Genomic DNA, 13,556 nt, shown 5'->3' on the forward strand with positions numbered 1-13,556 from the left:
GTGCAGACAAAGCTGATGCACAAGTGACAGATACGAAGGTGGGGATACGCACTGTCTGTGTGAGTCCCAGTGGGGAGCACCTGGCCTCAGGGGACAGAATAGGCACTCTCAGGTAATCTCATAAAGCTTCTTGTGAAGATTGTGGGCTGGGCAGGCATGAGAATCCAAATCAGGTCTTGCTAATTTTGTTGAGCATACTGAAATCAGCCATGTTGTGTCTTAGGATATATGAGTTGCAGTCTCTGAGGGAAATGCTGAAGGTGGAAGCCCATGACTCTGAGATCCTATGTCTGGAGTACTCCAAACCTGACACAGGTAAATGCAATTGAGCTTCTTCCCTTTTGCATGTGAATGTAGTGTTGAGCAAATTGGAATGTTGAGCCATGGTATGTCAGAACTTTCAGTGGTGAGCTACTCCTGTATTTCAGAGCAGGCCTGTAGTGTTGGGCCAGTAGAGCCGGACTTTGAAAAAGGCTTCTTTCTCATACTTTTCCTTGGAATATTGTAGGCTGAGGTTGAAATTTGTTCTGTCTGTTGTTATAGTCTGAAATCCAGGGGCATTCCTATGTGTCTGTCCATGCAGTTAGCTACAGTATAATGTTTTGTCCCTAAGATGTCTTGAAAAGTTGTTTTAAAATAGTGACTGGAAGAGCAAATGACTTTTTAGTAATGGTCTTGCACTCTTTTTAACTTTGACAGGCTTAAAGCTCTTAGCCTCAGCCAGTCGGGATAGATTGATTCATGTCTTGGATGCAGGAAAGGACTACAGCCTGCAGCAGACCCTGGATGAACATTCTTCTTCCATCACTGCTGTGAAGTTTGCAGGTAGAGAATCATGGTTTCCCTCCAAAGCTGGATTTGAACATTGCTGTTGTCCCACTGTGCCTTTAAAGTAATTTTAACTGCATAAACACTGGGTTAGGCCAGGCTGAAGCTGCAGCTGCTTTTTTGTCATCTTCTGTAGCTGCAGTCCTAACAGAATGTGATACTTGATGCTACTTGCCTTCTTTTCCCTTTTGTTTTTTTCTCCTCTCCTTCCTCCCCACTCAAAAAACCTCTCCTGATGAAGTCCTCAGCATTTCTTTGGAAAGCAGTTTTCTGTAATGATTTTCTCCCTTTAACTGATGTCAGATGGCTACATGCTGTTCTTGAGGAGAGCTGTGGAACAGTCATCCTCCAAAAAAATCCCCAAACCCACAAAAAACATTTTGGGATTAAGTAGTTACAAGTAAATTTGTCATTGCAAACCAGTGTAAGACTTTGCATTCATAATAATGGAGCATATTGCATCCCCATCACTTAGTTGCTACTGATGGTCAGACATCAGTGTGGTGTGTTGTGCTGGTGTTGGGGTTGGCTGCTCTGCCAGGGGATCCAGTAGCCAAGGGTGACAGGGAGGCAGGTAAAGGTAGTGGCCTCACTGGGAATGGCAAAGTCCCACAGTACCTGAATAAGGTGGAACAGATCAAGTCCAGTGACAGTAGCTAGATCCAGGCAGTAGTCCAGATCATCAGACATGAGACAGGTCAGCAGTTCAAGGTCAGGATCAGTCTGGAGACAGTGAGCAGGGTCAGCCACAATTCAGTGTCTGCTGGGCAAGTCCATAGCAGCAGGGCAGGTTCGAGTTCAAATCGGCAAGCTGAGTCCATGGGTCAGGGTCAGGATTCAGATCAGCAGGGTACGTGGCCAGGCACAGGTGTGGCTGCAGTGCTGCTGCAGTGTAGCTCAGTTGGGCTTCAAGGATGGGAACCTCAGCTTGAGAGCAGCTCCCAAGTGAAGCAGGGACTTTGCTGAAGCTTCAGAGCAGAGGCTCCCCAAAGCTGCTGTGAGGCTTTTTCAGTTTTTTCCTCAAGGAGCTCCAAGGCCAGCAAAAGTTTCTCTGACAGGCCTTTCTTATCAGTGAGCTGGCCTTGAATGCAGCCAGCTAAGCTCCTAGCAGATGAGGGAACTGCACTCAAGGCCCTGGCAACGAAGGCCTTTGTGCTAGTCTCTGAGCTAAGTGCAGCCCTGCCCTAAGTGGGTGCAGTTCAAGTGGACTTGTGTGATATTGGATATTTTTTCATTACATGGAGTTTTTGTCAGGTGTTGTTTTGCTGAAGGAGCAGATGTGTTAACAAAAGAGTGCTGAGGGAAGAAGGAAAGTCTGATTCTGCTCTACGAAAGGATGGCAAGAAACATGTGACTGACTTCGAAGGCTGAAAAGTGCCTATTGCCCATTTTCAGCTTGTACTGAGCATAGAGAATAGACGTGAGCATAGCATACTGTTGGGGCAGAAGAGAGAATTGCATCCTAATCTGTTGTGTAAAGCCTCTGTATTAAGGCCTCACACACTCTAAATGCTGTCCCTGAGAAGCGGCTTCTGTTTTGCTGCAGCATCCTGCTGCTTAGGTAGGAGTCAGTCAGCTAATCAGGACTGGAATAAATGAGCAGTAGTATAAATTGAAACATTTCCTCCACCTTGTATTTCTGTTTATCTTTTGATTGGCTCCTGCCTTTTTGTTCCAGCCAATGATGGGAAAGTGCGAATGATAAGCTGTGGGGCAGACAAGAGCATCTATTTCCGCACTGCGCAGAAGGTAACCTTGTTACAGCTTTTTGTGCACTTTTTTTAATAATCTCTCCAGAAAGGAACCACTTTAAAGAGCAATATCAGGGTTTCTGTATGAGCTTTTTGCTATTTCAGCCTCAGTGTCTCCCACTGACTCAGTGTAAGAGATTACACTCAAAGAACTCGTTCTGTGAAGCATGCAGCTGCTCCCAGCCTGACCTCTCTCAGCAAGATGCAAAGTAGAGAACTGTTAGGATATCTGTTTTTCTTTTGCTGCCAAGGCTATTGTGAGGAGTGGTGAAAGAGTATGGGCTGGAGAGTTTGTTGTGCCTCCAGTCCCAGCTGCTGCCTGCAGACCTGGTTAGTAGGAAGGGTTGGTTTGTGCTGGCTGTGTGAGAGGGCTCATCTGTATTTAGAAGTTTTTAGTAATGGGTTAACTACTTGATTTTGACACGGTCTTTACCCACATGTTTAGACAGGAGAAGGGGTTCAGTTTACCCGAACACATCACATTGTTAGGAAAACCACTCTGTATGACATGGATGTGGACCCCAGCTGGAAATATGCAGCTATTGGATGCCAGGATCGTAACATCAGGTTAGTTTACTTCTTGTCTTGAAAATATTCAAGCTTCTCGCTGGGTTGCTCTGTAGAGCAAAGCCTTTCTATTGGGAAAGCAAGCGTGCCTGCCTTGGCACATCATTGAGCTGTGGGGCAAGAACTTCTGCACTGTGGTAATTTTTGCTTTTAAAGGTATGTCTAGTGAGAAGCTGTGAGGTCTTGTGGAATAGCTGGGACTGCAGGAATCTAAAATTGAGCTAGGTGTGACTGTCTTTGGACAAGTGGAAGCCATTCGCTGCTCCCTTTTAATCCATTTCTCCAATCTGTCTGCTTCTCCCTTCAAAGCAAAGGACACTGTAGTTGCGTGGCTTCTGTTGTATCTGGGTGAGACAATGAGAGTTTTGGTCATAGGTAAATACCACTGCTGAATGTAACTTGGTTTTGTATTCTAATGTAAATAACGGGTCTTGCTGTCTTAACCCTTTCCTTTAGTATGAAGAAGCCACAGGTATTTTTATAGCAGGGAGAACTGACTGAAGCTTATTAAGAGGCATTCCTGCTACGTAACCATTAGCCATTACAAGGCATGGCAAGGTTTTCTCCCTCCCATTTGACGTCTCCTTCAGTGCCATGATGCTATACTTGTTTTTGATTATTGGCTTGAGAATCAAGCCTCAGTTTTAATTTGGATTATCTGCTTGATATCATATCATCCAGTCTTGGGCCCCTACATTACTTTCGAGGTTGTTTCTTGAACCATTTAAATGACTGGTGGTTACAGTTCATAGAGGTCATTTCTCCACTTCCTGTGGCTTGGCCTTGTTCCCTGTTTCTCATGTGGAATGAGGAGCAGAAGGAGAAGAGGATCCTGGTGACAAAAGCCACAGAGCAGTACCTGGGCAAAATGAGCAATGTTGCCTTATGTCGTCCCCCTCAGGGTTTTCAACATAAGCAGTGGGAAGCAGAAGAAGCTTTACAAGGGATCCCAAGGTGAAGATGGCACCCTCATCAAAGTAAGCTTTTTTCTTTCTTTCTTCCCTTTTCCTTTTCCCCAGCTTTCCTGAATGCAGCTCAGGGCTAAGAAAATGAAATACAAATCTGAACACAGGAGATGACTTTTTTTCTTCTTTTTTTCCCCCTGCTTACTCCATACTTAGTCCCTTATCCTGCTGCTGCTTCCTCCTACCTCTGTCCTTAAGGGCTGGAAATTATTTGGATTCTATTAGGCTAAAACAGGAAAAGAGTCAGTGAATGCTGAAGTTATAGTTATATAGTTATATGTCCTGTTTCTGAAGTGAGGCACAGGCCCACGCTGCAAAAGCAAGTAGAACTGCGCCAGTATCTGTCAGGAGATTATTTAGTCCGCTTACTTTAATCCTTTACTTTCTGTTCCAGAGAGCTCATTTTGGCTTTCTTGACTGTTTTTGTTAGGATTTTTAAGGTGGAGCTCTCTGTTGATCAGTGTTTGAGAAATTTGTGGTTGCCAGAGGGCAAATACAAGTGAAACTCTTGGTAAGTTGATAAAATTAAGTAGCATCTGCCTTGAAAAGCCTGTATTCAGGTCTTGGAGTGCTGGACAAGCCTGGTACTGCTTAGAGAGAGTCTGTTCGTGTTTCCCACCTGCTGAGTGCATCCAGGCCTTGGGGTAGGGTAGCATGCCTGCTTCTGACACTGTCCTGGGCTTCCCCTGGTAAACCAGATGCATTCAGGATTCAGTGTTAAGAGTGATGCCAGCACACTGGGAGGTGGAAGAACTGCATTCTTTCTTTAAAGGGGGAAGACCAATTGACACAACCAAAATATGTCTCAAGTTAGGTTGACAAACAAGCTTCTGCATCGTATTTGTTTGCACTGATAATTTTTCTACTTTTTAAACCAAATATTTCTGTTCAGCTGCACAGGTCAGTAGTATTATTGATGGGTGTAAATAACTGGGTAAAAAGAGAGAGGACAGCAAACAGCTTTGTTCAGTGTCACCTCTCCTGTTTTACAGAGAAAGATAAGTTCTCTTTCTCTTTGCCTATTATAATTCCTACAAAGTTTTTTATACGCCAGAGTAATGAAAATGAAAAATCGATGCGACACTTTATTGCTGGTAAGCTCAGGTGCTTGATTATGTCTTTCTCAGACCACAAACCCTGAACAGTTGCTGGATTATTTTTTTTTTAGTATCTTTTATGGTTTTGGTTTTTTCTCATATGTAGCTGAAGTGGAGAATCTCAATTATTTTTACTGTTGCTTTGTTCATTTTTAGGTCAATTATGTAACCAAGGGATTATGATTGTCTCTGGAATTTAAACTTTCTTGGCATGTTGTTCCAAGATTGTAATATACATTGCAGTTTAACAAGTAGAATCCAAACAGTGACATGCAAAGCAAAAGATTCAGCAACAGAATAAACATAACCAAAAAGTTATCGTTATTTAAATACCATGTCTCCTTCAAAACCTGGACATTTTTCACTCTCAGTTCTTAAAGTTCTACAAAGGACAAAGGAGGACATTTGGTGACAGTAGCTGTTTTTGCTGTGTAGTGCTGCTTTAGACCTAGTGAGGCATTTGGAGGGGGTTTTATATTTGATCCGTGATGAAGCAACAAATGGGTATATATGAAAAAAAAAAAACCCTAACCCAAAACCGGGAGTTGCAAATGCTGGAGATTTGGTAACATCATTATTAAGAATGATTTCTCTGCAGTGTTGAGTTCTTTTTTGGTTTCTCTCCTCAAGATTGGACTATCTTAATATTTCACTTACCTCTGTCAGCTCTTATTATTTTTTCTGAGTGGGGTGTATTTTGGCGTGGAGGGAGGTGTGTTGTTTTGATCTTAAGACAGAAGAAAGTAAGACCCCAGTGGTTAAAAGGAGGTAGGAGAGAGAGGTAGGAGTCTGTCCACTGGTGATGGTGCCTTCACAGTCGTGGAGGTGTTTAATGTAAGTGCCTTTAGCCTTTTATTAGGTTAGAGATAGTTTTAACATTTTAGTTGGGTTGGAGATTTGTCCTGGGATGCTGGATAGCCTGGTACTCAATTGCAATCCTGTGGGAGCTATTTGCATTTTATTAACTACTATGACTGTCTTGGGTATTCTAGACCATTTTCATGCAGTTTGAAAGCACTTTCTCACCAGAACTTTGCACTTCTCTTATATCCTAAACCAGGTGCAAACGGATCCCTCTGGTCTTTACATTGCAACCAGTTGTTCTGACAAGAACCTCTCCATCTTCGATTTCTATTCTGGCGAGTGTGTTGCAACCATGTATGGACATTCAGGTAAGGCACACAAACTTCTGGAAATGCATTTTACTGCTGATGACAAGGTCCGATACTAGTCAAAGCTTTCTGAAGGTTCCTCCCCACCAAAGTTTACTCAATGGGTATTTTGAAGTAGGCTATGGTTGGATGAAGTGTAATAGCTTTTTTCATTGCAATTTCAACTTTTTTCAGACCTCATTTTGCATTTGAAAACACAAGCACACACCTGCCTTGTCAGGTCATGTATTCGTTTACACAGTTTTTCTAACAGCCTATGAAGTAGTCTGTGTTTTTTCAGTGTATATTAAGTTTCATTATGAAACTCAGCTCCTATCATGCAGGGGCTCTTCTATTATAGGCAAAAAGTCTTCATGCTTATTTTGATTATTTTGCTGTGGGATACCCTTTCTATGTCAAGCTTAGATTATGGTTATGGTAACTGGGGCGTATGATCTGTGGCTTTAATCAGAATTGGAATTGCTGAGCACAGATAGGCTGCTTGGCTAACGATCTCTTCTGTCCATTGGAATAATTCAGGGAAGATTTTTTTTTCTTGTGCTTTCTGTCACACAGAGATTGTAACCGGGATGAAGTTCAGTAATGACTGCAAACATCTGATCTCTGTTTCTGGTGACAGGTAAGAGTGATTTGCTTGTTTGTGGTGTCAGCTCATGACATCTCACACTGGATTTAAAGTGTGTCCTAAAGGAAGGTAGAAATTTTTTCTTTCTTTAATGAGGGATGTTTTATGAAAGAAACCTCAGAGCTTTCTGAATCCTAAATGTGTGCTGTTGGCAAAGCTCACAGAGCTTATATTATCCTTCTATGGAATGAGACGCCCATATGAAGTGCTTCCCTGTGGTTTTCTGAGTGTAGGTACTATTCCCTGCTGGAAAGGAGACAGGGATGTGGCCTGTTTCCTTACCAGCCTTCAGGTCTGTAATGTAATGCGGCTTGTGATGTTCTGACCAGTGGTGCCAAAACTTTGACTTACTGTTTGTTGGTGAGGTTTCACCAGATGAATGAACCTGTCTAGCAGCAAAAGGGACACTCCTGGCTCCTGTCTATCTGGTCTTCTTCCCCACTCCCCTAAGCTGTGGTGTGGTTCACTTGTCATTAAGCTGATTCAGGTACATCAGCACCTCCCCCAGCTGAGTTTTCTGCTGGTTTAGCGAGCTAAATCAGCTCACTAAAAGCTTAAGTAACCACCAGACTGAGCCCAAGGGGAAAAGGAGAATACATGCCTAATGTGGTGATTGTAGAGGTGAGTGGACCCACTACTTGTGGAATCAGTGAATGCTTAAATCAGCTGAGCCAAATAAACTTCTTCCTTTGAGAAAGATGGTTCCTGGAGTGATATTTCAAGGCCTGAGCAACCCAGATTCTCTCTCTTTCTTTCTCTTTCTATTAATAAACCCCAATTGAACTAGAAAAAGAGTTTTAGAGCATAAGTTGTTTCAGACCATACAATATATCACCTTAAGTTGCATCAATTGGTTATTTGTCTTTCAGTAAAAAGTAAATAATTTGGTTTTCCTCTTTCTTTACCTTTCATGTGTGCAAATAGATTTGGGGAAAGTTGCAGAAAAAGAGTCCTTTTGTTGTGGATGTCTGATAAATTCCAGAAACACATATGGTTTGAAGTCCCCAGTGATCCTTGTGATTTAGTTACCTTGTGGACCATTTCCATTAGTGAAAGGGTCATTTTCTTCACTAAAGGTGTGGAGGAGGTGGATGAGAAGTGAGGAAAGGATTCATGAAGAACTTGCTGTAAGGAGAGGAGAAAGCATGTTTTTCAAAGGAGGACAGGGAAAATAGTCTGTGCACACACAGCTTGAAGGGGAACAGCTGGCTGCCCCTGGGTTGCCATAGTTCCCAGATACAGTGCCTCACCACTTTCTCCTGTCTGAAAAGCTGGGGCAGGAGGATGACAGCATGTTCACTGTTGATGGGAAGCATCTGTGTCTGTGTGTGACTTCAGTAGCTGGGAGTGATGCTCCTGAGCAAAGGGAGTGGCACTGGGGGCAAGAAGGGAATTTTTAGTTTTTCTTTAACATCTGCACAGACTGCTAAGTGGGGTTTCTGTTTTCTTTTTGTGTGGCATGGAAATAAAACCTTTTAAAATGTCTTCTTGTGAGAGGACAAGAATGGAGAAGACGCAGGCATTCAGGATCCTGGTGCTTTTGGCATTTGCCTCAGGTCCAGGAGACCAAAGTTCCTGGCCATTGGTTCAAAATGGCAGAGCAAATGAATTCTTATAAACTAGCAAGGAAGAGAGGAAAGCCCCTCCTTGAAAACTCTGTGATGAATTGGAGTACCCATGAGTATGGTGGCAGTGTTGGATCTTCAAGAACTTGATTAAATCCTCTTTGGATTCCAAAGTAGTGTGCAGGATTTCATAAATGACAGTAAAAGCACCACCTCTGTTTCTACGTCAGTGTAAGTATACCCAGCTAGACAGGAAAGATGGGTGAGATGAAAAGAATTAGCACTGAGGTTGCATTTCAAAGAAAATGCTGGTCATTTTACTTTCTAGTAGCCAAAGATGAGATACAGTATTCTCTGATGGGATGAGGAATTTATTGTTTTATTTTTTTAGCCAGATTTCTGAAGAAAATGAGACCAATGAGATCACAGTTTGTTTCCCTTTCTTAAACGCTTTTGAATCCATTGACCAAATTAAATTAAATTCCTTATAAGGTTCCTGGAGGGAAGTCCAAGTAAAGTATTAGGAGTACCCTGACTGCAAAAAGTACTGCCACATAAGCTTAACTGTTATTACACAACAGAGACTCCATGGGATGGGCGTTAGGAAGGCCTTGCCTGTGGGGTAGTTGCAATTGGAGGCTGCAGCTTAACCCCTGTTAGAGGATGCAAAGGACGTCTGTAGGCTCCACTTATCCTGCTGACCGTGGAGGGACTAGTTATGGCATTCCTTCAACCAGTCAAATAAAGGTATAGGATCAGAGATGAGTCTGTGCAAATATCTCTCCAGTTGCTCTTGCCCACAGGCAGTCTTTACCAGGCAGGTTTTACCTTTTTGTCCTGAGGCTTGTGATGGGTTCGAGCTTCTACAAAGCTGTTTCTGCGTGTGTCTCTCCCCACCACAGACAGAAGGGTTTGTTTGCCTCTGCAGTGGGAATTAAGAATATCAATGAACTGAACTGAGACTTGACCCCAGCCTCACCTTTCCCTCTTTCAGCTGTATCTTCATCTGGCGTCTGAGCTCAGAGATGACCATCAACATGCGGCAGCGACTGTCTGACATGAAGCAAAGAGGGAAGCAGGCAGAAAAGTCTCCTCCAAACAAGACAGCTGGACTCATGAGGTGAGCAGAGTAAGCTGAGAAGAGGCGGCTGACTTTGTAGGGTTTAATGTCAAAAGTGTGGCACTGGGATTCAACTGTATGGTTTCTGCTGTCTTCACTGATAGTGTCTTCCAAGAGTTCTCTTACTCTTCTGTTGGATTTGCCATGGGTTTTGTGTTCCCCTTGTTTGGATATAGAAGCCTGACTGATCTTCCAGACTTAGCGTTGCTTCACTGATAGCAATGTGCATGCAATGCCCCTTGTGTCTTAATTTAGTTTAATGATGTGGTCAGAAACTTTAATAAGCAGTTTACCTAGCAACAGTGAGGCTGGTACACAGCATCCCACCAGGGAAGTCTTGCTCCTTCATGAATAAAGTTCTCTGGATCTAGGCTGAATGCAATTTAAAGGCTGTTTTCTGCAGTACTGAAGTATACCTGTGAGCTGTATGAGTTTGCCACATCATAATTCTGAAAGAGTCCAGAAACAGTTGTGCTGTTTCTTTGTTATTTTCCAGAGGCTTTCAAAAAGGTCACCTAAAAATAATTACAATATAAATAATAAATATAAAAATAATTTCCATGGGAAAAGTTCTTGGCAGCTAAATTGTATTATTATTTTTTGCTCGGTAAACAACATATCTAAAAACAAACTACCATGGCCTACAAACTGAATAGTTCTAAATTTATCTGGTGACCTTTCTTTTAAAAGTGGTGCTTAAACACAGACCCTGTTTTTAAACAGAACAAGAGTGACAGGGGATTATGGATTATTACCATAATGTATTTGGTTTCTCTGTAGTTATTAAGTAGCTGAGACTAATTTACTAATTTGACTGTAAGCAGTGCAGGAGAGAGACCTGACCAAGGTGATGTGGGGAAAAAGGATAAACACACATTTTTGATGCTATGTCCCACAGTTTTCCCCCTCCAAATGACTACAAATTGAATTCTGGATATAAAAGTACCAAAGCACTTGGAGGACTTAACACACTGGTTGGTAGAGTATCACCAGGACCTTCCCACTCCCTTTGGGAGTAAGTAATGTTGAAACAAGTCTGTCTGCATAGTTTCATTTGGGAAAGTCTTGATCTGCTCATTCTTGAAATGAGTCTTGTCTAATAAGTGCTTTTGGTAATGATGCTGGGAGAACTTGGGAAGCCTTTTTTCTAGCCACAATTCTGGAGCTGTCAAGCAATGTGCTTTTTATAGCAGACTCTCCATTATTCCAGCAGCTGCAGCCTTACCCTACCGAGGCTCAGCCTGTGACAGATAATCCCAGTCTTCTTCCGCATTAGGTGATACTTGTTTCCGTCACAGACGCTTGCTGAAGGGCGGTGTTAGTGCTATGCCAAGCCCAGCACTTTACTAAACTTGTTTGGTAACCTCTTTGCAAGCCTGGAATCTACTTGTTTGGTCAGCTTTGAAAGCTTGTTTTCAGTTTTGATCGACCGCTGTGGTCACTGGAGATCAGCAAAGGCATAACTCCAGAGCATTTTGGATTGGGACTGAATATGGAGGAAGAGCCTATTGGACCAGCATTACTGAGGTGGGAGAAGAACAACTAAAGAACTTGAGTAAGACTGGTTTTCTAGATGCCCTGTACCTGCTCTGGTTGTGTTTCCAAAGTCTGTCTGTGTATGTTGCAGTGGAGACTGCGGTTGCACCTTGTGGTGTAAAACTGTTGTCTCAAAAGGACTCACAGTAGAATAAGAAAGGTCCCTTCCTGGTCATATGTTGTTTGTTCTACAATGTTTTCTCTAGATTGGTATTGCTAGAATGTTGTGGGGGTAGCAATGCATTCGCCTAGTTTCATAGTATGAATAATCGAAATAATATTGGGGAAACAAAACTGAACTGAGGAGGCAGTGGGGAGATTAAGATTTCCAGTTCAGGACAGTGCTGTCTCTATCAAGCTGTGACTGGCAGGACAGGGATTGACCCAGGTGAACAACATCTGGAACGCAAAAGTGCCTTTCCGGGTCAAACCAGTGCTCCATGAAGCCCAGTATTCTGCCTGTGACAGTGGCAATGGAAGATGCTATTTAGAGAGACACTGTGTGAGCCTTGCTATGGACCTCTGTGGTCCATTCACCTCATGCCCAGTTGTTGTATTGGGGATGTTAGGAGGTACATCTCTGCCTGTTTGCTTTAGTATTTGGTCATGGACATACTGTCCACTGAATTTGTATAAATCCTTTCTGAACTTTGTAATATTGTCTGCCTCTGCAGCCTCCCGTGGTGACAAGCTCCAGGAGTTCACTGCTCTCTGGAGAAGGGAGGACCTTTTTTGTCTCTGTTAAACCACACTCCTGCTAGTTTCGTTGAAAGCTCCCTCCTTCTGAATATTTTTGGTGTTGGTGAACTGCAGTTCTGCATCCAGCTACATGTAGTCCCCATGGTTTTGTAAACCTCTATCATAACCTTTCTCCATCCAGTCTTCTCTCCAAACTGAAGAGTCCCAGCCTTTTCAGTCCCTCCAAAAACTTGTAGAGAGACTGAAGTTTCTCCTCTGAAGGTTTTCTCTGACTTGCCTTTATGGGACATTGGATTATTTTGGGACTGATCTGACCTGTATGACCCACAGTTCTCCATAGTGCCCCTGAGAGCCTTTCAGTTCTGCCGCTGGTTGTAGTGATTGCAGTTGTGTGCTTTTCTCTCATCTGCTGAACATGAGGAGCTTTGAATGTTCGGGATAATAGAACTTGTACTCAGCTCATATTCCTGATCCGTTTTGGTTTTGAGGCATTTATATTTTCAGAGAAGGAACCATGTAAAGGCCTTTTAATACAGTTTTGATTTTGATCCAAGTATGCATTTATTGTTTAGAAAAGCTTGTCTCAAATTTTTGGAAGGGAAGTTTTAAATTGATTTTACTGTGGAATGTTTGTAGGGCTTATAGTCATGTTTTAGCTGAGCGTTTATATTTTTTAATTTTAATTTTAAAAGTCACTTTTGCAACTTTCACTTAAGCTCTATTATAAATAGCTGGAGATAGAAATGTTATCAAAATTAAATTGTCTAAAACTAATATATGTATGCTGAAGAAGTACTGTGTGCCCTCAGATATATTTGGAAAGAAGAGCTTCTTATCAAATTCTCAGTGAGGCTTTGGTCCAGTCCAGGAAAGCTGTGTGGTTTCCAGGGCTCAGAATGGGGGAGGCTTTTGATGCCAGATCAGAAGTGGTGTCTGAGTCTGCAATTATAACACCAGGAAAACTCTAAAGTCAGAAGCACTGTGATCTTTCGGTGGGGAAAAGCAGTGTAACTGTCTTTTAAAACCCTTAGGCGTTTGGGGAGGGGGGGGAGGCAATCTGCTAGTGATCCCTACCACATAGGAAGTTACAGTTTCATAAATAGGCCCCTAAAGCTGAGGGTTTAAGTAGCACAAGATCAGAGTGGGAATGCTGACAACATACCTCTTTAAATAGGCAGTTGTCATTCTTGTCTGTTTTGTTTTAAGAAAAGAAAGAAGGGCTGAATTCAGGACATGCAAAAGAATATAGAGTACCTAATATCAGATGTTTTAATAATGGAACTCCATAAAGACTTCTGGTGCTTTTAAGTCTATATATGTGTCCTGAAGACTTTCTAACTGAAGGTCTTTCTCTGCCATTGACCTTGGACTGGCAGACCCTTCAGAAACTGGGAGCTGAAGTGCAGCTGACTCTGCCCATTCATACAGAACAAGACCCAGGCATGGTACTAGAATGGGATAGTTCCTCAGCAAAGGAAGAAGACAAAGAAAAGACAATTAAAGTCCTTGCTCTGAGTCACATGTATCATGAGAATTGGACATGTCTGTACATGTTATTCTGGAATAGCTACTCTGAAACATTTATTCTGGTATAATGATACTTTGTTGGGGTTTGGTTGAACCTGCTCTCA

General features: G+C 42.5%; 1 protein-coding gene across 1 annotated transcript in view; it reads left to right on the forward strand.

Moving 5' to 3' along the window:
• Positions 1-13,556, forward strand: part of MAPKBP1 (mitogen-activated protein kinase binding protein 1) — a 102,290-nt gene that overhangs the window by 67,686 nt on the left and 21,048 nt on the right. Inside the window, exons 12-20 of the mRNA XM_035895756.1 lie at positions 1-112; positions 224-315; positions 700-825; positions 2,507-2,577; positions 3,025-3,146; positions 4,048-4,123; positions 6,269-6,380; positions 6,936-6,999; positions 9,565-9,690. The exon at positions 1-112 is cut by the window's left edge and continues 26 nt beyond it. Coding sequence (XP_035751649.1) covers positions 1-112; positions 224-315; positions 700-825; positions 2,507-2,577; positions 3,025-3,146; positions 4,048-4,123; positions 6,269-6,380; positions 6,936-6,999; positions 9,565-9,690 — 901 coding nt within the window. The remainder of the gene's footprint in view (positions 113-223; positions 316-699; positions 826-2,506; positions 2,578-3,024; positions 3,147-4,047; positions 4,124-6,268; positions 6,381-6,935; positions 7,000-9,564; positions 9,691-13,556) is intronic.

This window comes from Egretta garzetta, unplaced genomic scaffold (genome assembly GCF_000687185.1).
Source record: "Egretta garzetta isolate BGI_Z169 unplaced genomic scaffold, ASM68718v1 scaffold526, whole genome shotgun sequence".
In the NCBI taxonomy this organism is placed as follows: Eukaryota; Metazoa; Chordata; class Aves; order Pelecaniformes; family Ardeidae; genus Egretta; species Egretta garzetta.